Source organism: Leptonychotes weddellii, chromosome 6, assembly GCF_054177405.1.
Source record: "Leptonychotes weddellii isolate Sample4059 chromosome 6, ASM5417740v2, whole genome shotgun sequence".
Lineage (NCBI taxonomy): Eukaryota > Metazoa > Chordata > Mammalia > Carnivora > Phocidae > Leptonychotes > Leptonychotes weddellii.
The window spans coordinates 134,341,336-134,359,756 of record NC_138374.1 but is presented as its reverse complement, the minus strand read 5'-3'; the positions used below and the strand labels follow the sequence as shown (position 1 = coordinate 134,359,756).

The 18,421-nt window shown below is 54.5% G+C and overlaps 1 protein-coding gene across 4 annotated transcripts; it reads left to right on the top strand.

The window, feature by feature from the left end:
- Positions 1–7: 7 nt before the first annotated feature.
- NCSTN (nicastrin) lies at positions 8–15,369 on the top strand. 4 transcript variants are annotated; one of them, XR_014146631.1, is made up of 18 exons: positions 8–164; positions 1,387–1,491; positions 5,898–6,021; positions 6,533–6,654; positions 7,082–7,227; positions 7,961–8,111; positions 8,389–8,498; positions 8,756–8,908; positions 9,669–9,773; positions 9,950–10,027; positions 10,962–11,134; positions 12,471–12,573; positions 12,676–12,771; positions 13,043–13,130; positions 13,384–13,538; positions 13,765–13,977; positions 14,568–14,894; positions 15,076–15,301. XR_014146631.1 is itself a non-coding variant. In XM_081825324.1 (17 exons), the coding sequence occupies exons 1-17, from the start codon at positions 80–82 to the stop codon at positions 14,688–14,690; spliced, it is 2,130 nt and encodes a 709-aa protein (XP_081681450.1). In that variant the 5' UTR covers positions 8–79; the 3' UTR covers positions 14,691–15,369. The 4 variants fall into 4 exon arrangements, 3 of the variants coding, with proteins under 3 accessions (XP_081681450.1, XP_081681451.1, XP_081681452.1); XM_081825324.1 differs by having other exon boundaries at positions 14,568–15,369; XM_081825325.1 differs by lacking the exons at positions 13,765–13,977; positions 14,568–14,894 and having other exon boundaries at positions 15,076–15,369.
- The last annotated feature ends 3,052 nt before the right edge of the window (positions 15,370–18,421 follow it).

Sequence of the window (18,421 nt, the reverse complement as noted above, 5' to 3'; positions counted from 1 at the left end):
AGACGGCACCAGTGTTGGCCTAGAGAAGCCACTGCCGGACAGGAGGGGAGGGGTAGCTTCCGCTCAGCCGAGAGGCAAGATGGCCACGGCTGGGGGCAGCCCTGCGGCCGATCCGGGGAGTCGGAGACTTCTTCGCCTTGTGTCTTTCTTCGTCCTGCTGGGAGGTGAGGCTTTCCCCGCCCGTGAGCTCCGGCGTGTTAGGAGAACCGTCCGGATCGGCCGGGCCGCGGGCGCCGTCGTCCCTCTTCTGGTCCCCTCCGCCCCTGGGTCCCCGCACCCTGTAAATCCTCTTTCTCTTTCGTTCCCGCGACAGAAGTTCCCCCTTTTGCCTGGACTTGACTTGAGGGTCCCTTCTCCCCCGCGACACATCGTGTCCCCCATTTCCTCCTCCGGCCTCTTCCTGGACTTCCAGCCTGGCCCGCCCACTTTGTCCGGCTGCCTCGTTTTCCCCACGGCCCCAGCCACCCCACCCGCGCGTCAGAAAAGACAGGTGTCAGTTCCACTTGCCGTGCGTGTAGACCGTTGAAGATGAAAGCGGCCTCGTTGTGTGGGTGCAGTGCGGCGCTTCAGAGAGTAGATTCCTCGTTCCTTCCTCTGTTGATTCCCCCACAGACCCGCGCGTCCCTGTGCTTTGCCTCAGTTTGTCTTACCAGTGAAGTGAGACAAAGCTGGGCTCTGGGTACTCTTAACTGTTTAGGCCGTGGAGTAATGATTCAAGGAACTCGAGGCATTGACAGTGCACAGAAATGTTTGCTTACACGCATTTATGTCCTGGTATAGGTCTTCCTAGGTGGTCAAGCCCTAAAATGCAAACGTGCCTGGGTATAACTATGACCAATCCTTTCCCCAGATTCATGTTGTCTTTAAAGATTCCCAACAGAGAAACTAGAGTCGCCCCACACTGTGGTCACACACAAATGACCTACGGATGTTAGAGTAACTGACAGATCTGTGGCAAAAGGTTTCTCCCAGTTCTGTTCAGATTCCTGTACAAATGTCTCAAAGACCTTTTACTGTAACCTCTATTCTTCGACTAGCACCCTTTTGTTAAGTAGGGAGGTATATACATAAAAGGTAGGAAGCAGAAGTGCGCTCACCCATGCAACCAGGAACAGGTACATCCGAGGTTACATGCTCTTCTTTTAGGAAGTGAAGTTTTCTTTCTTTCTGTGTTGACGTAAGTTCCTCTAAGTGAAATCTGTAGTAACTCTCTGCAGCACCTAGCTGGGTGCATTCGTCCAGTCCAGTAATGTGTCCAGGAAGTGAGAAGAATGGCCATTAGTCCCATTTTAGAAAGTATGATATACCCAAGCCATGCGGCGAGCGAATGACTTGAGAGTGCCAATGTCTCTCAATTTTTTCTAACGCTTTTTATCTTCTGATCAGGTTTCTGCAGGGGAAATTCAGTGGAGAGGAAGATCTACATCTCCTTAAATAAAACAGCTCCTTGTGTCCGTCTGCTCAATGCCACTCATCAGATTGGCTGCCAGTGTGAGTTGAGGTTGGGATTTGTGTTTGTGGCCATTGATATTTCAGTCTGTGCCCTCAATATAAAGATCCAGGCTCTGCTTGGGAGTCTCAGCACACAAATTAGGCTGTCGGAGGTGATAGAGAACCATTTGTCAAACCAAGCAAGATAATTATAAATGCTGCATTCTTTTTTTTTTTTAAGATTTTATTTATTTATTTGACAGAGAGAGACACAGCGAGAGAGGGAACACAAGCAGGGGGAGTGGGAGAGGGAGAAGCAGACTCCTCGCCGAGCAGGGAGCCCGATGTGGGGCTCAATCCCAGGACCCTGGGATCATGACCTAAGCCGAAGGCAGATGCTTAACGACTGAGCCACTCAGGCGCCCCTAAATGCTGCATTCTTAAGCTTCTTCTAATGCATCTTCTTTAACCACCACAACAGCCCCATGGAGTAGATTCTCTTATTATCTCTGTTTTACAAATGACAAAACTGAGACTGAGAGAAGTTGAGTAACTTTTCCAAGATCATCATGCTATTAAGTGATGAAGCTAGGAATCGAGCCCCATGGTCCAAGTTCTAAGCCTGGGACTTTTTTTTTTTTTTTTAGATTGTATTCATTTATTTGGCAGAGAAAGAGACACAGCGAGGGAGGGAACACAAGCAGAGGGAGTGGGAGAGGGAGAAGCAGCCTTCTTGTGGAGCAAGTAGCGTGATGTGGGCCTCAATCCCAGGACCCTGGGACCATGACCTGAGCCAAAGGCAGATGTTTAACGACTGAGCCACCCAAGCGCCCCCTAAGCCTGGACTCTTAACCATCCACTAGTTTAAGTAGGAAACAACTGTTTTCTAAGGAGAAGGAAGCCTCGTATTCTGTGGAGCCCACCATCACTTGCACTCTGAACAATCTTTTTGGAACCGAAATGGGCTTCGTTAAGGCAGTGAACTGTTTGAAGAGAAGACATATGAGAAAGCCAAACAGCTGCAGGAGGAATTAGTAAAGCATTTGGATTTGTCTTTATGCTTTGTAAATGTGTTCCAGAACAGCGTACCAGGACAGTATGGTTATAAAACCATGCAAGGGGAGAAAGCAAGATGAAGACTGAACCCCTGTTCCTCTGCTGCTTCACCTGTTGTCTTCAGATTTCGTTCTTCTGTGAATAGTTGTTCTGTCAGAATGCAGTTGGGCAGTAAGCAGGAAACTTAGAGTCAGATCTTGGCTTCTTCTTCTTCTTCTTTTTCTTTTTTTTAATTTTATTTAAAGAGAGAGAGAGAGTGTGCACATGAGTGGAGGGGCAGGGAGGAGGGAGAAGGAGGGAGGGGCTGAGCAAGAGGGGTGGCAGACTCCCCACTGAGCAGGGAGCCCGGTGCAGGGCTTGATCCCAGGACCCTGAGACCATGACCTCAGCCGAACACAGATGATTAACTGACTGAGCCACCCAGGTGCTCCAAAACTTTGTTTCTTCACCATCAAATTGGTCACATCGGAATTTCAGTTTACACCTCTAAAAATGGCTAGAATATAGGTGCACAAAGCTGAAAGTCAAGCTACCTTCTATAGACTCTTATTGATGATGCTGAGTGAGCAGCATGGTCTCAGGAGTACTGTGGGATTGCTTGAAACCTTCCAGATTGGCAGGAGGACACACACACCAGGAAGTGAAGGGCTTGCTTAAGGTGGTAGGTACTCCTTTTCCACCCATCCTTCCCTGAGCTATACTCTGTGTTAATTGTGCCATGTCCTTGCTGCAGGAAGTTCTGGAGGTAGGTTAACTGGCTCCAAACAGTTCCAAATAAAATATCCAGACTTAGTTCTTCAACTGGGTTTGTGGGTAGAAGAGAGCCAGGTCCAGTGTGGGCTGAGCTCAGACTGCTGGCGTTGCTGGGACTCCACTCTAGTGCCAAAAGGCCAAGGCCCCCATCCTCCTGGAAGTGTGTGCTCTCAGATACCCTCTTTCGGAATGAGTCATTCTGCTTCATGTTCTTAGAGCAGCTCTGTGGGAAGCAAAGCAATAGCCTGTAGAAATAAGCCAAGTGCCAGTGCAGAGAAACGAGAAGGGAGGGGTTGGACTCTGGCCACTTCCTCGTGAAGAGCTTGGCTCCTTTTCAACTTATCTCTAAGTCTTACTTCATATTTGTCCATCTTGAGCAAGCTACCCCCTCTTTAATTAGGATTGCTAGCATGATAAACTTAAGGAGAAAAAGATGTAGGTTTGAATCTCTGCTTCTATTGGCCCCTTTTAGTTTTTTTTTTTTTTAAGATTTTATTTTCAAGCAAGAGATCAAGAGTCACACACTCTAACAATTGAGCCCTATTGGCCCCTTTTAAAGTGCTCCAAGGGGGCTATGTGTAGGTTTCTTTCCTTTCCTTCCTTTCCTTTTTTAATCTGTCTCCAAAGTATGAGATGAATAAGGGTGAAAATGTTTCTCCTCATTGAAGACCCAGAGAAAGTGAGCAAGCTACTCCAGACTACACAGTCACCAGTTGGAATCCAGATTAGAATCCGGGTGTTTTATTCCAGTGTCCTGGCTCATCTTCTCCCTGTGCTCCTTGGAGCTGCAGTGAAACATGCTCTGTTCCCCAGAAAAGCTTTTCCTTTTTCTGTGTTTTATGTGGCAAGGACTATTGCCTTTCATTAGACTGAGAACTGCCACTGGTAGCTAGATCTTTATTAAAGTTATTCCAGATTCTGATATTCCTCTAAAGTTTATTATTATCACCATCACCATGAACTTATTACTTAGTATAAGATATAGCTGAGGGTTGGGGACTTGCTTCCATGTCCAGATTTTACCAAATCCCATGGAAGAAACTTTCTACTTGGCTGGCAGTCAGAATGTGCTTAAGGTTTTGCACAAGTTAGAAATATTTCACTGGCTTGACCTAGAACCATAATTCTCATGACTGGCTATGTACAATAAAGAACCATATGAGGGGGGCACCTGGATGGCACAGTTGGTTAAGCATCTGACTCTTGATTTCGCCTCAGGTTGTGATCTCAGGGTCATGAGATCAAGCCCCATGTCAGAGTCCGAGCCCAGCATGGAGTCTGCTTGAGGGTCTCTCCCTCTGCCCCTCCCGCTCATGCAGGTGCACTCTCTCTCTTTCTGTCTCTCTAAATAAATAAATCTTAAAAAAAAAAAAAAAAGAACCATATATGGCAAGTTTGGAAAGTACACATACCTGGGCCTCACCTTTAGAGACTTTAATTTAGTAGATCTGAAATAAGGCCCAAGTATCTGTATTTTTTAAAACTCCAAAGTGATGCACAACCAGAGTCAAGAACTACTGCCCTAAAACAATATACGAATAACACATCCAATTTTCCCTGGGGAGAAGGCTCACGGGGAGACCATAGGATGTCTCTACATGGATCACTAGGGACTTGACAGGCATTCAGGACGATGAACTATCGATCCTCTACTGCAGTGCGTCCTAATCTTTGTCATTCATGAGACACATAGAAAATGTTACTTGTGTGGCATCCTGGCATATACTGAAATGGATGATATTTGCAGGGCATCCTGGGGTAATGGATGAGTTTGCTCGTAGCTGGGAGTGACCAGCCTAGGGTCTTTGGAAACCCTAGGTCCCCAGAAATGAGGGGGGGGGTCAATGTCAGCTCATCGTTAATCCAGCAAGGCCCATCAGTTGGGAAGCTGTCTTCTAGAGACCCCAAGGTTCTTGATTAACCTTACCTAAAACTGGCTAAAAGCAAGTAAAGTCATTCCCAAATAGGGCATAGGAGTGGAGACCCAGGAATTCTCCTAAACCCAAGGGAGTCTGCACATGTGTTCTCACAAAGGAAGATTCGGTGCTAGAACTCTGAGCTAGAGATCTAGAACCTGCCATTTCCTGGAGAAAATACGGGTTTGAAAACTCCGGTGTCTGCTGTTCTGGAAATTTGTATGTATGGCTAAATGAGGTTGAGGGAAGAGGGCAAGAAAATGCCCGTAAGCCTTTCTGAGATTTAGTGACTAAAGCCTCTGGTGAGGAGACTTGTTGGGCACTCTTGTTCTCCAGTCAGGCCCACCAGCTGGTGGCCTTCAGATGGAGCCGGGCGACTCAGCCTTCAGTTCAAGTCTAAGCCTGGAGCTGGCGGCATTCACCCAATGTCCTGTGCCATGTTTGGGGGATAAATGATCTGCAGAATCAGTGAGGCAAAGTCAGAATTGTCAACTGTGGGAGCTTTTTTTTTTTTTTTAAAGATTTTATTTATTTGACAGAGAGATAGAGAGCACAAGTAGGCATACAGGCAGGCAGAGGGAGAGGGAGAAGCAGGCTCTCTGCTGAGCAGGGAGCCGGACGTGGGGCTCGATCCCAGGATCCCAGGATCATGACCTGAGCCGAAGGCAGCCACTTAACCGACTGAGCCACCCAGGCGCCCCAACTGTGGGAGCTTTAATGTGACCCACTCTGTCCCGGCAGCTTCCGTCAATGGGGACACAGGGGTCATCCACGTAGTGGAGAAGGAAGAGGACCTGCAGTGGGTGTTGACCGACGGCCCCAACCCCCCTTATGTGGTTCTGCTGGAGGGCACGCTCTTCACCAGGTGAGGGCTGTGTGTGTCTGCTGGGAAACCACAGCCAGAGAAGGGAAGGCTTGGGGGACCATCCTCACACCTGTGAATAAAAAATTCCCTTGGCTGTCCTGGTCTGATCGGGGGGGGGGGGTGGGAGGGAGTCTTAGAAGAAAACATGCACCATCAGTGGAATCATCATGGTGACCTCATAACTAGAGCTCTAGGGAGGAAGGAGGGGCCTTGGGGTCCCTCAGGGACAGGGTAGATGAGATTAAGCCCTGAGCTCAGGCTGGGTCATCGTCCTCACTTAGGAGTTAGAGATGGAGAAGCAAGAAATGAGTCAACAGTCAGCGGCGGGGGCGGTTTGTTCTAATTTTTATAAGTGTATAGTTGACACACAACGTTACATTAGTTTCAGGGGCATAGCAAGGAGTCAACAGGTCGGGTTCCATGAGTTCTCCATTTGTTTCCATCCTTGGCAGGATATTGGGCCACTAATAACCTTCCTGTCTTCCTTCCTGGCCTGCCCTCCCTACTCCAGGAATCTGATGGAGAAGCTGAAGGGGAGAACCAGCCGCATTGCTGGCCTGGCCGTGTCCTTGGCCAAGCCCAGCCCCACATCAGGCTTCTCTCCTAGCGTGCAGTGTCCCAATGATGGGTTTGGTAAGAGCCCCAGAGGATCGGGGGACCTCCCGTCACCCAGAGCTCACTGTTGCTTCGACCTCGTGTCTTTGGAGGGGTCAGGGGTATGCGTCAGTCTGTGTATCTGTCTGTGCGTAGGGGGAGCAGCCGACTCCCAAGTAGCAGATAGTGTTTTTTGTGTCTTGTCTTTGTACCGTTCATCCCTTCTGCCTGCTGCTTCCCCTTCTTCCGCTTCCCGTCACGCTCGGATCCCTAATCAGCCAGCCTCAGGCTCCCTGCTACCCCTGTCTGTTTTACTGTAGGTGGTGACAGGTTGATGCTTGCTTCTCTGAGTCACCCTTCCCTTTGGAACTCTTGGTCCCAACACTATCCTATCCTAGCGTTCCTCCCTCGCTTGGTCCCTAAATGCTTAGTGTCCCAACAGTCTGTCCCACATCCACCCCTTCAGGCATCTACTCCAACTCCTACGGGCCAGAATTTGCTCACTGCAGAGAAATCCAGTGGAACCCCCTGGGTGATGGCTTGGCTTATGAAGACTTCAGTTTCCCCATCTTCCTTCTTGAAGATGAAAATGAAACCAAGGTCATCAAGCAGGTAATGACAGCCAGCTCCTAGCAATTCCAGTTGCAAAGAGAAGTTTTGTAGGCACTCCACCTGTTTGCAGGGACCTCATCTACCAGCGCGCCCTCTGAAAGACAGTTGCTCCAAGAAGAGCCAATGCCTTTATTTTTCTCACGTTTCCCTTATTTTTTTCATGTTTCCCTTCCCATTTCTGTCCTGCCAGCTCTTACAGCGTTGACAGCTTTCAGGCTGGAAGAAAATATAAACGTTCTTTGATGTGAAATAAAGTGTAGAGCCCTGGTTAGGAACGTCAGACTAGGAATTGAGAGATTCAGTGTTGAGACCTCTGACATTCTTTTTTAGTTGCAGTAAATGCTAATTGTGGTCTAGCTTCTTTGTGTTGACATGCAGAGCGATTAAGAGATTTGTTCCATGGTTACATGGTGAGTTGATGTCTAAGTGGTCTTGAATTTGATTTTTGATCCTTGGTTCACTGCTCTGTACATCACATCACATTAAAAACTTGGGCCAGGCCGTTTGCGATGGGGTCGTGTTGTCCACCCCAACTAAGTCATTGAGCCTGTGGCCCTTTGCACCCCTTGGTGAGGTTTTCTCTCGGACCTTGGACACCCTGGGTCTGTACCAGGATAACTCTAGCTCAGGGACAGATGCGAGAGCGGCTTCCCGATGGGGCTGGGCCCTCCTTCTGGGAAGTCTGGGCGGGACTCCACACGGACTGTCTCAGTGCTTCCCTCTCCCTCCCTAGTGCTACCGCGATCACAACCTAAGTCCAAACGGCTCAGCGCCTACCTTCCCGCTGTGCGCCATGCAGCTCTTCTCCCACATGCATGCCGTCATCAGCACGGTCACCTGCATGCGGCGCAGCTCCATCCAGAGCACCTTCAGCATCAACCCAGGTAGGACAGGTCCAAGGCTTGCCCGGTGTACGGGGCACCAGGGAGTGTTGGAGGGACAGCTACAGGCAGGGAGCGTGCGGTGGGAGCAGCGGAAAGGATTCTGAACAATTGAAGCTCCTTGTCCCTGAAATGGACGGGGCAGAAAAACCAATGTAGAGCAGCGGAGACAGGAAATGATGACAGGGTCCACGGGGCAGTGGGCAGAGGAGTCTTCCAGGCATTGTCTGGGGCTGCGCTCTCCCTTACTTCTGTTGCTTTCTCCCTGTGTCCTGCTCAGAAATCGTCTGTGACCCCCTGTCCGACTACAATGTATGGAGCATGCTTAAGCCTATAAATATATCTGGGACATTAGAGCCTGACGACAAGGTTGTGGTTGCTGCGACCCGGGTGAGTGTTGGCCCCTGATCAGGGTGGATGGGGCTGGCATAGAACAGGCTGGCAGGCCTCTCGCGGGTATATCAGATTTCCAAGTTGCTATGGTGGGGAGCCTCTGTGGAGAGGGGTCTGGGCTCTGGGGCTCCCCGGCTTAGCCATTATGCCAGGATATGAACATTCTCTTGGCTGGAATGGATTTGGGGACCTGGGGCCTGGTCCTAATTGCTGTTTTCAAAGCCTACCTCCCCTGCTTTTTCTGCTGTGCCCAGCTGGACAGTCGTTCCTTTTTCTGGAATGTGGCCCCAGGGGCTGAAAGTGCCGTGGCCTCCTTCGTCACTCAGCTGGCTGCTGCTGAAGCTTTGCAGAAGGCCCCTGATGTGGCCACCCTTCCCCGCAATGTCATGTTCGTCTTCTTCCAAGGGGTACGGGCTCTTTGGCTGGGGTGGAATGGGGGGGGCCGGCGGGCAGGATCAGTGTGGGCGTGGCTATCATTTGGGGAAGATCTGGGCACTTAGGACCTAAGTTGTTATTCGGCAGAGAGCTTCTGGATGTGCCTCCATGTGTCTCCCCTGTGGAGTCCCACGTTTTCAGAAGCCTTTGCACCCTGACCTGGAATCACTGTGCTGCCAATCCCCTTGCTCCCCACTGATGCGATCTTTTGGAGGCATCCTTTTACTTTATTCTCTGGAGCCTTTTACTGCCACTCCCACCCCAGGGCCCTGAGGCTCCTGCCTCCCCCCACTGGCACCACAGCCTGGCCCTGGAATCAGGGAATAGCAGCCGTGGCTGAGTCGGCAGTGGGGAGGGAGAGGCAAGGAGCGGGCACGTAGCAGCTGATGTTCGCCTCGGGCCTTTGCCGAGGCTGCTCTCCCCATTTCTGGGCTCGAGAAGTCCTGTGGTACACACGTGTGAGGGCTAGTCACAGCTGGGAGGCGGGGGGAGGCTGCTCTCCCATTTCTGGGCTCGAGAAGTCCTGTGGTACACACGTGTGAGGGCTAGTCACAGCTGGGAGGTGGGGGGGAGCGGAGGGTGGAGTCACAGGACTTCCTGAGCCGGCGGCAGTTGCGACAACACAAGCCTATAGCCTTCATGCCTTGAGCCGTGGCGATCTGGCCTCCGGGACGGAGCCTGCCCTGACCCTTGGGAATCTCTGTTCCCTTGCCCACCCCCCTTCACCCTCAGGAAACTTTTGACTACATCGGCAGCTCAAGGATGGTCTACGACATGGAGACGGGCAGGTTCCCTGTGCAGTTAGAGAACATTGAGTCATTCGTGGAACTGGGACAGGTGTGCAGCGCGTCCTCACCCCTCCCTCCTACTTCATGCCGCCTCCTCTGTCCTGTTGTCCTCACTGCTGGTGCCGCCACCTCTCCCCTCGACTTTTCTCTGACCTTACGCCTTTCTCCCAGCTATGGGCCACAGTGGACACCGTTGATACATGTTGCATCTTCATCCTCCCCCAGGTGGCCTTAAGAAATTCACTAGAGCTTTGGATGCACACAGACCCCATGTCTCAGAAAAATGCATCCGTACAGCATCAGGTAATCTGAGCATCTTTCCTCCTCACTTCCTGTTTCAACGCTCAGAATATGGGCCCCCCTTGCCCAGGCCTTAACCCCCCACTGGCCCCCGGGGCCTGTGAGACAGGACCTCGGGTCAGGTGCCAGCTAAAGGACGAACAGCATGGCCGTTTCAGCTCCCCGGGAAGAACCGTGAGCGGAGCTCGGTTGTCTGGTTTCTTTTTTTTTTTTTAAAGATTTTTTATTTATTTATTTGTGAGAGAGAATGAGAGACAGAGAGCACGAGAGGGAGGAGGGTCAGAGGGAGAAGCAGACTCCCCGCTGAGCCCGGAGCCCGATGCGGGACTCGATCCCGGGACTCCAGGATCATGACCTGAGCGAAGCGAAGGCAGTCGCTTAACCAACTGAGCCACCCAGGCGCCCGGTTGTCTGATTTCCTGGGATGGGTAGCTCGCTGACTCGGAGCCTAGCAGAAGACAGGGAAATGACTAGCTCCCTTTCTCTGTGCTGCGCACTGACCCAGTTGTCCGGGCTGCCCTGCCCAATTGCTGGCTGCGTCAGACTCTCTACCCAAGCTCTCTTCCACGTTCCTCACCACTTGTTCAAGACCATCCCTCCTCTCGGGGCCCAGCTTTAGGCCTGTTTTTCTTGTGAGGCGGTCTTCCTCCCATCCCATTTTAACCGCTCCCCCTGCTCTGGGCTCCTGTGAGGCGTCCAGTGCAGTTTTGTGGGGGCAACTTCCTCCTGTGATCCTGCGCAAGTAGGAAGTTGAGCATCCAGTGAGGATGAGACAGTGTGAGCTGCAGGACACTCAGCCTCAGTCCCCAAAGGCTTGAGGAATTGGGCTGCAAGAGGGCTGGGGGCAGCTCCCAAGCTGGGGACTTGAGGGAGAGGGCCTGGAAGAGACCTCTGGCCGCCCTGTGCCCAGCCGCCCTGAGCTGACCCAGTCCCGCAGGTGGAGGCCCTGCTGAGCACGCTGGAGAGGAGTGGCGCCGGCGTCCCTGCTGTGGCCCTCCGGAGGCTGAACCAGTCCCAGCCCCTCCCGCCGTCTTCCCTGCAGCGCTTTCTTCGGGCTCGGAACATCTCCGGCGTTGTTCTCGCGGACCACTCCACTGTCTTCCATAACCAGTAAGACTCACCTAGACTGCATCCTCGTTCTGGGAGAGAATCTGTTCTGCAGTCTGGGGTCCATGGAGGGGAGTGTCTTCTGTGTCAAGAAAGATCACCACTCTCCCCTGACCCCACAGTACCCTCTCCAGATCTCAGGTCAATCTGTGCTCTTTGCTCAGTAGCCTGCTCACATCCAAGCCGGTCGCCTCATCTGAGTTGGTGTCACCTTAGAGAACAGGCCCCGCTCAGCCTTCCCTGGCACAGACCATCCTTACTTGGCCCGCCTCACCCAGCTCCCCCGAGGCCTGGGTCCCCAGAGCTGCCAGCAGAGGGCAGCATCTCCAACAGGAGCGCCCACGGCTGGAGGACGGCGAGCTGGCCGGTGGGGGGCCGCCCAGGGGTGCTGTGCTGCATGCAGACGGTACTCGTGCTCTGAAATGTAACCTGTTCCTGCCGTTGGGGTAAAAGTGTCCCCTACAGATGGAGGGACTCCAGAGAGAAGGGGTGAGGCCCTGTTAGTCACCTCTGTCCTGGTTCTGGGCACCCCAGACTGCCCCTAACTGAAGCCCTAGGCTAACAGGGAACTTCTCACTCGGGCTGGATTGCTAGGCCCCCCGCTTCTCTTCCCTCTGCCATGAGGCCAAATGGGTTTCTGAGTAAAAATACTTAAGTTCCAGTTCTCTGACCCCAGCCAAGGAGCACCTTCTCATTTATTTCGGGTAGGGACACTTCCAGTGCCTCAGGTCAGCCCTCTCCTCCATGTCTGACTTCTGCACCACTTTGGGGTGAGGGATGGTCATCATTTGCACACATTCGGCCTTGCTTCTGTGTGGGGCCGGCGTATATCAGTGCTGAAGGCTAGGAGCGCTCCTCTGGGCTTCTCGGATGTGCCTCCGCAGGGCTCCCCGGGGAGCAGAGGGTGGTTGGACCCAGTGCAGTGTTGTGTGTCTGGGAGCAGACCTGCTCATCTCCCTCTGCCCCCAGCCACCCTCAGTGCTAATGTTTGTTGGAACCACCACACAAGAGCTCTGGTGATGGCGGGCGTGCTCCCTGAAAGTCCTCCCAGCCGTCCTGCGTGTCTCCAGCCCAGACAGTGGGGAGAGCGTCTCTTCCATTTGAAGCTCTCCCCGGAAGGGAGACTCCCGCATTCTGATCTCATTTGCCTTTTCTCCCTTGTCTGTCAGGAAGGTCCTTGTATTTAACCACTCCTCTCCCATCTCTCGGTCCCCACACCATCTTCAGTATGGGACCCTCGTGGTCTCTTCCTCCCCCCCCACCCAGGAGGAGGAAAAGAGTTACTCCTGCAGGAAGGGCCTGTGAGGGAGGCCGAGGCTCACGCCAGCTCTCCCGGCAGCTATTACCAGAGCATGTACGACACTGCGGAGAACATTAACGTCAGCTACCCTGAGTGGCAGAGCCCTGAGGAGGACCTGAACTTCGTGACCGACACTGCCAAGGTAGAACTCACCTGGGCTGGGGGGGAGCGCGGGGAGCACGGTGAAGCTGCTTGGAGGTTAGAAGAGGTGGGCCGTTAAGCCCCCCTCCTCAACCTGCCGCAGGCCCTGGCAGCTGTGGCCACAGTGCTGGGACGTGCACTGTACCAGCTCGCGGGAGGAACCAACTTCAGCGACACCATCCAGGCCGATGCCCACACGGTAAGAATAGGCGGACCCTGCCTCCTCGCCAGCTCTGTTCCCACAGCAGCCTGCCCCTCCTCTCTGTCACTTGTCTCTTCTCCCGAACCTGGGAGCCCGGCGTGCCAGTGAGGATACCCGATGCCCCAGGGCACTCCCGGGTGGGCCTCACCTGCGTCCTCGTGAGCCCGCCTCTGTCTGCCCGGCTCCTGGCCCACAACAGGGTTGCCACGGAGAACTCTCCCTGAGCTCCAGGTCACAAGGTTCTTGCTTCTCACTGCCCTGATCCTAGGTAACCCGCCTGCTCTATGGGTTCCTGGTCAGAGCCAACAACTCCTGGTTCCAGTCTATCCTTAGGCAGGACCTCAGGTCCTACTTGGGTAAGCACCCGCTGTGGGCGTGGCACCCTCGGCTTAGGCGAGGGACAGAGAAAGACCATCTCGGCTTAATCCTTACTTTTTTTTTTTTTCCTTCTCCTCTCCTTTTTTTCTCCCCTGTTTTCCGTTCTTTCTCCTGGTATGTATGGGATTCATTCTCTTAACCTTCTTTTCTCTGGCTCCTGCCAACCTCGGGCTCTTCTTTGTCTCCCACCCGCACCCACCTTCCACCCTGCAAATCCTCCCCTCCACTCAGGTGACGGGCCCCTTCAGCATTACATCGCTGTCTCCAGCCCCACCAACACCACTTACGTGGTACAGTATGCCTTGGCAAATCTGACCGGCCAGCTAGTCGACCTTACCCGAGAGCAGTGCCAGGATCCAAGTAAAGTCCCCACTGAAAACAAGGATGTGAGTGGTAGTGGGTGTGGGAGGTGCCCCGAGGGCCCCTTTCCCCTGGGGAAGTTGGAGAATATCCTAGGCCCAGTTGGACCCAAGGGGTTGGGATGGAGAGGCGGAGGGATGCGGCCCCTTGGACTGGAGTGTTGGAGAGGCAGAAGTCCGGGTGAAAGCAGACCGTGTCCGGGGTGAGAGAGGACCGCCTCAGCCCCGCACCGTGGCCCGTCTTCCCGTGCAGCTGTATGAGTACGTGTGGGTCCAGGGCCCTCTGAATTCCAGCGAGACGGACCGGCTGCCGCGCTGTGTGCGTTCCACGGCGCGACTGGCCCGGGCCCTGTCCCCCGCCTTTGAACTGAGGCAGTGGGGCTCTACTGAGTACTCCACGTGGACTGAGAGCCGCTGGAAAGACATCCGAGCCCGCATATTTCTGATAGCCAGCAGAGAGCTGGAGGTGAGCCGGGAGGGATGGGCCAGAGATGACCTTGCCCTCGCTCTGCTGCCCCTGCCCTCACACCCCTCCCAGCTCCCCTTGGCCCCAGATGTGCCACAGAAAGCTTCTGCAGCTCTGTCCCTTGTCAGCTGGCATGCCCCGTTAGGACGCCTATCTGCACTGAGAGTTTGAGTCTATGTGCACGCTGGAGAGAGGCTCCCATGGAGACCCAAGGAGGTGCTCCTCTGCCTGGGGACCCCCCCCCTCCACTCCCAGCCAGCAGTCCCCCCCTGCTGCTCCTGGGATGTGTGTGGGATCCACCGTTTATTGAGTACCTGTCACAAGTAAGTCAGTGATGTAATTGCCACCAGAGTCAAAAGTCATGGATCCTAACTTCAAGGTGCTAAAAGTCTTAAGTAAGACAAGGTGGAAGGAAGAACAGAGATCCTTTACTCCTCTTTCCAAATGGAGAGACTCGGTCTCCCAAGTGGGAAGATGTTGCCTCCGATTGATTGCTCAGGACTCAGCGCTCGGAGCCAGCTCCAGAATTGGGATGAAACCGGGCTGAGTTCTGAGAGCACCTTTGTCCTTCCCTGCCCACCCTCCTGCAGTTCATCACCCTGACGGTGGGCTTCGGCACCCTCATCTTCTCTCTCGTCGTCACCTACTGCATCAATGCCAAGGCCGACGTCCTCTTCATTGCCCCCCGGGAGCCGGGAGCTGTGTCTTACTGAAGGGGGAGCCCGGCTTTCCCCACCAGCTCTACCGTTCATGTCCTAGACCACGTGTCCCACAGGGACATAAACCACTAATTTGTCACTGCAACCTCTCTGGGCCTGCTCAGACTGGAATTAATGTAAAGAAGTGGAACCGCCCAAAAGAGACAGGGAGAAGTCACCTGTCTTCTCCAGCTCCCCCTGCCCATCTCCCCTTCCATGGTTCGTCCTCACCCCTGCCAGATTCTGGGATGGGAAACAGAAGCTTCTTACTCCTGTTCGACTCCTAGCTGCGCCCCCTCACTTACCTTCTTCAGGGTCCCCCTTCTCTTCATCCTGCCCAGGACCGCCCTCCCCAGCCCACCCCACCCCGTACCCAACCATTTCCTGTTTTCCTGACCAGGAAGAAGGACAGGAAGGCCGAATGCCAGGGACAAACTACGAGGAAGCCCAGAGGAGCAGGCCGGGCCCTCTGGGGGCCATGCCCACTGTCTCCCCCCTGCTGTCCTGGCCCCAGACCCTTAGCTGCACAGCAGGGGGGGTGGGCTGCTGGCTTCGTGTCCCGCCTCCAGCTCACAGTGCTCAGTTGTAATTTTATTAAGCTGTAATATCTATTTTTGTTTTCTTTTTTCCTTTGTGTGTGTGTGTGTGTGTAAATATATAAATAGCAAGTTTCATTAAAATAGACGGTCCCACATGACCTGTTCATATTCTTCCGCACCCTCGCGTTTGGTGACCCCCGACTGGAAGTCACAAAATTGTGACCTCACGTGCTGTCTCTGGGTCTCCGGGGGCCCAAGGAGTAAGGCTCTGCCAGAAACGGTGAAAAGTCCCCCAGGCGGGGCTCCTGTGGAACCCCGGAGCTCCGGCTTCCCTCAGGCGCGTCTTTGTCTGCCCTGAGACACCGGCTAGGGTGCAGAAACGAAGGGAACCGGCCCCGACCCTGAGTGGCTCACAGCTGGGGTGAGGGGAGGAACGGGGGCGAGCCAGTGCGGTCGCGTGCCGTGTATCTGGAGCGCTCTGATAGCACGTGGAAGCATTCGGGGCACTGGGGGTGGCACCTGGAAAGGCTGCCCAGCAGAGCAGGCATCTGAGTTTTGGTCTGGAGTTCCGCCGTGGAAGCACGGAGCCGTGAAGGCACGGGTCATGCTGGGAAGGGCAAGTTACTCAGGGCGCAGCTGAGGAGGCGACAAGGCTGGGGCCAGGTCCCACGGGGCCTGGGGTGGCACGCTGAGGCATCGGGCCTTCTGCTGCTCGTGGGCATTTTGTAGACCAAAACAAGAGTGGCTTTGGACTCTCCTAGAAAGAGAACCTTGGCTCTTTGGAAATACTCTAATTCCCTGGGTCTTCCTGGGAGCAAAATTGCAGAGTATGGCCACACTGCTAAATGACGGCGGGGGTGGGGGGGGAAGGGGACGACTCCCCAGGAGCGGCGCCTGAGGCCAGCCTTCTCCCCTCACTGCGGCCCTGAGCTGGGGAAGGACCTGCTCGCAGTCCCCGGGGCTGGGCTCTTCGCCTCGCGTCCTGCGTCTCCTGCCCAGGGGCTGATTTTCCTTCAGGCTTCTCTCTGCCTGAGAGAAGGGGACACGTTGGGGTTCTGGGATGTGGAACTGAGCCCTGCTCCCCACCCCCACCCCCGCACCCCTCCTGGCCCGCACGCTGTGCTGGCGGGAGGCGGGCGCAGCTGCCGAGTCGCTGGGCCGACTCTGCGCCTCCCTCGGCCAACAGGGTCTCCCGGCGGACAGGGCAGTAAGCTCCCGCAGCCTGCTGGCAGCTTCGGGAAGCCGGGAAGTGGCTGGGTACCAGCGAGGGGGCTGAGCGGGGTGGGCACCGGTGCGAGACGTAGGGGCCCAGTCTCCTCAGCCTGGGGACGACAACCCCACACCAGCTTGTGTTCTGCCTCCCATGCCACCCCGACCCCACAACCCTCCCACCCCCAAATACAAAAGCAACAAACGGGCTCTTTCCATGGCTCTTGGGGAGGCTAAGCTCCGTAGAAGGGGCGCAGACCCCCGGCCGACCCCTTCCGGGACCCCTTCTCTGAGACCTTGGTCTGGCTCCTCCCCAGGCACCCGCTGTACCCTGAGGCCTCACGGGACTGGCTGGCAGCAGGTTAGGGACCATGGACCTCAGCTCCTCAGCCTGCCTCCCCCACCCTTGCTTCGGGCCCTGCTCAGCCCTGTGCCCCCCGGGATGCGTCGCTTCCCCTCCCTACTGCTACCCAGGCGGGGCTTGGAGAGCCGACCACTCTGGCCCAGGACCCAGCCCGGCTCTGCGTCCTGCAGCCCCCTTGTGTCTCAGCACTGAGGGCTTTCCTGATGGCTGCTATTTCTTCCCCCGCTTCTCTGAGTGAAGGGTCTACTCTTGTGTTTCCCACACAGAGAGAGTGGGGACTGCTCCCAAAGGCCATCCTGGGAGGAGGCGTTTTCATCCAGAGTCTGGCGTTCTGTACCAAGATCCCACCTTATTCAGTAGGACTCTGTTTCTTCATGGAACCACATAATAAGACCTTAAAAATTGTATGTAGGGTCTAACTCACTCAATACATGAGTCGCCCAGAGGAGTGTGTGGCTCTCCCGAGGTCACGGCAAATTCGAGCTGAGCTGAGATTAGAACACGTCTTGTATCTGCCCTGGCAGCCATGGCAGTAATAAACAGTTATTGAGCATGGCTGTGGGCAAGGCGTTCTGGCCTGGCATCATAAAAGGCTGTGGTGAGATACGGCGCCTTCCCTTAGAGACTTAGGATCCAGAGTCTAGACGGCAGGATGGCACAGAACACAAGATAAATACCCAGGCAGGGCAGCATATGAATCAGTGCTAGGAACAGGTTCTACCTGTGCTCAGAGGACAGAAGGTTGGCGTTGGGCGAGGCCGTTGTCGTGGAAAGAGCTCAGGACCAGATTGTCTGGTGTGCCATGAATGGTCTGTGTGGCTCTGGAAAGGGCATCCCAGCCCTGGGCCCTGTTTTGCCTGCCCGAGGCGGAGTCAGGCAAGGGGCTGCTCTCCGGGGGCCCTGCTGGCTCTCACAGCCGCCCTCCATGTGGCCTCCCGTCCATATTAAACTCCTCAGGGCAGAGGGGATTAAAAGGTTGATCAATTCTTGGGGCACCGGGGCAGCTCAGTTGGTTAAGCAGCAGACTCTTGGTTTTGGCTCAGGTCATGATCTCAGGGTCATGATGTCAGGGTCGTGAGATGGAGCCCCCTGTCGGTCTGGCTCCAAGCTCAGCATGAAGTGTGCTTGTCCTTCTCCGTCCCCATGCTGTCTTTCTCTCTCTCTCTCAAATAAATAAATAAATAAACTTAAAAAAAAAAAAGTTGATCAATTCTTGAACTTTCTAAGGTCGTTAGGAAGTTTTCCTCCCAGAGAGGGAGGCCTGGGAGGCACTTATTGTCCTGTAACCCCAGGACCCTAGGAGTCTGGGGGTGGGGGGTGGGACTGCAGCATAAAGTCATTGGAAAGCCACTCGGAGACTCAGCCTCCCGTCCTGAGACAGAGTCTGGCAGGCCTCCCCGAAGTTGAGCTTGGGAAGTAGAGCCCCTTCAAGGTGGGGGTTCAAACAAGCCTCAGGTCTGATTTGTATTCCTTCCTGAATCCACACGCAGAAGCTACAGGGGCCCCCACCGTCCTGCGGTGGAGACAGGGGTCCCCGAGTCGGGGAAAACACGGACGGGAGCGCAGGGGCCACCTCAGGAGGCCTAGGATGATGCAACTGCGAGTAAGCCTCCAGGTTCCGGCTCCTGCAGGTG

Excerpts from the sequence above, each read along its gene's own strand:
- NCSTN (XM_081825324.1), top strand. The coding sequence starts at position 80 with ATGGCCACGGCTGGGGGCAGCCCTGCGGCCGATCCGGGGAGTCGGAGA. Across the intron at positions 1,492-5,897 it reads TCATCAGATTGGCTGCCAGT|CTTCCGTCAATGGGGACACA; the intron begins GTGAGTTGAGGT and ends CTGTCCCGGCAG. Across the intron at positions 13,131-13,383 it reads GGACCTCAGGTCCTACTTGG|GTGACGGGCCCCTTCAGCAT; the intron begins GTAAGCACCCGC and ends CCCTCCACTCAG.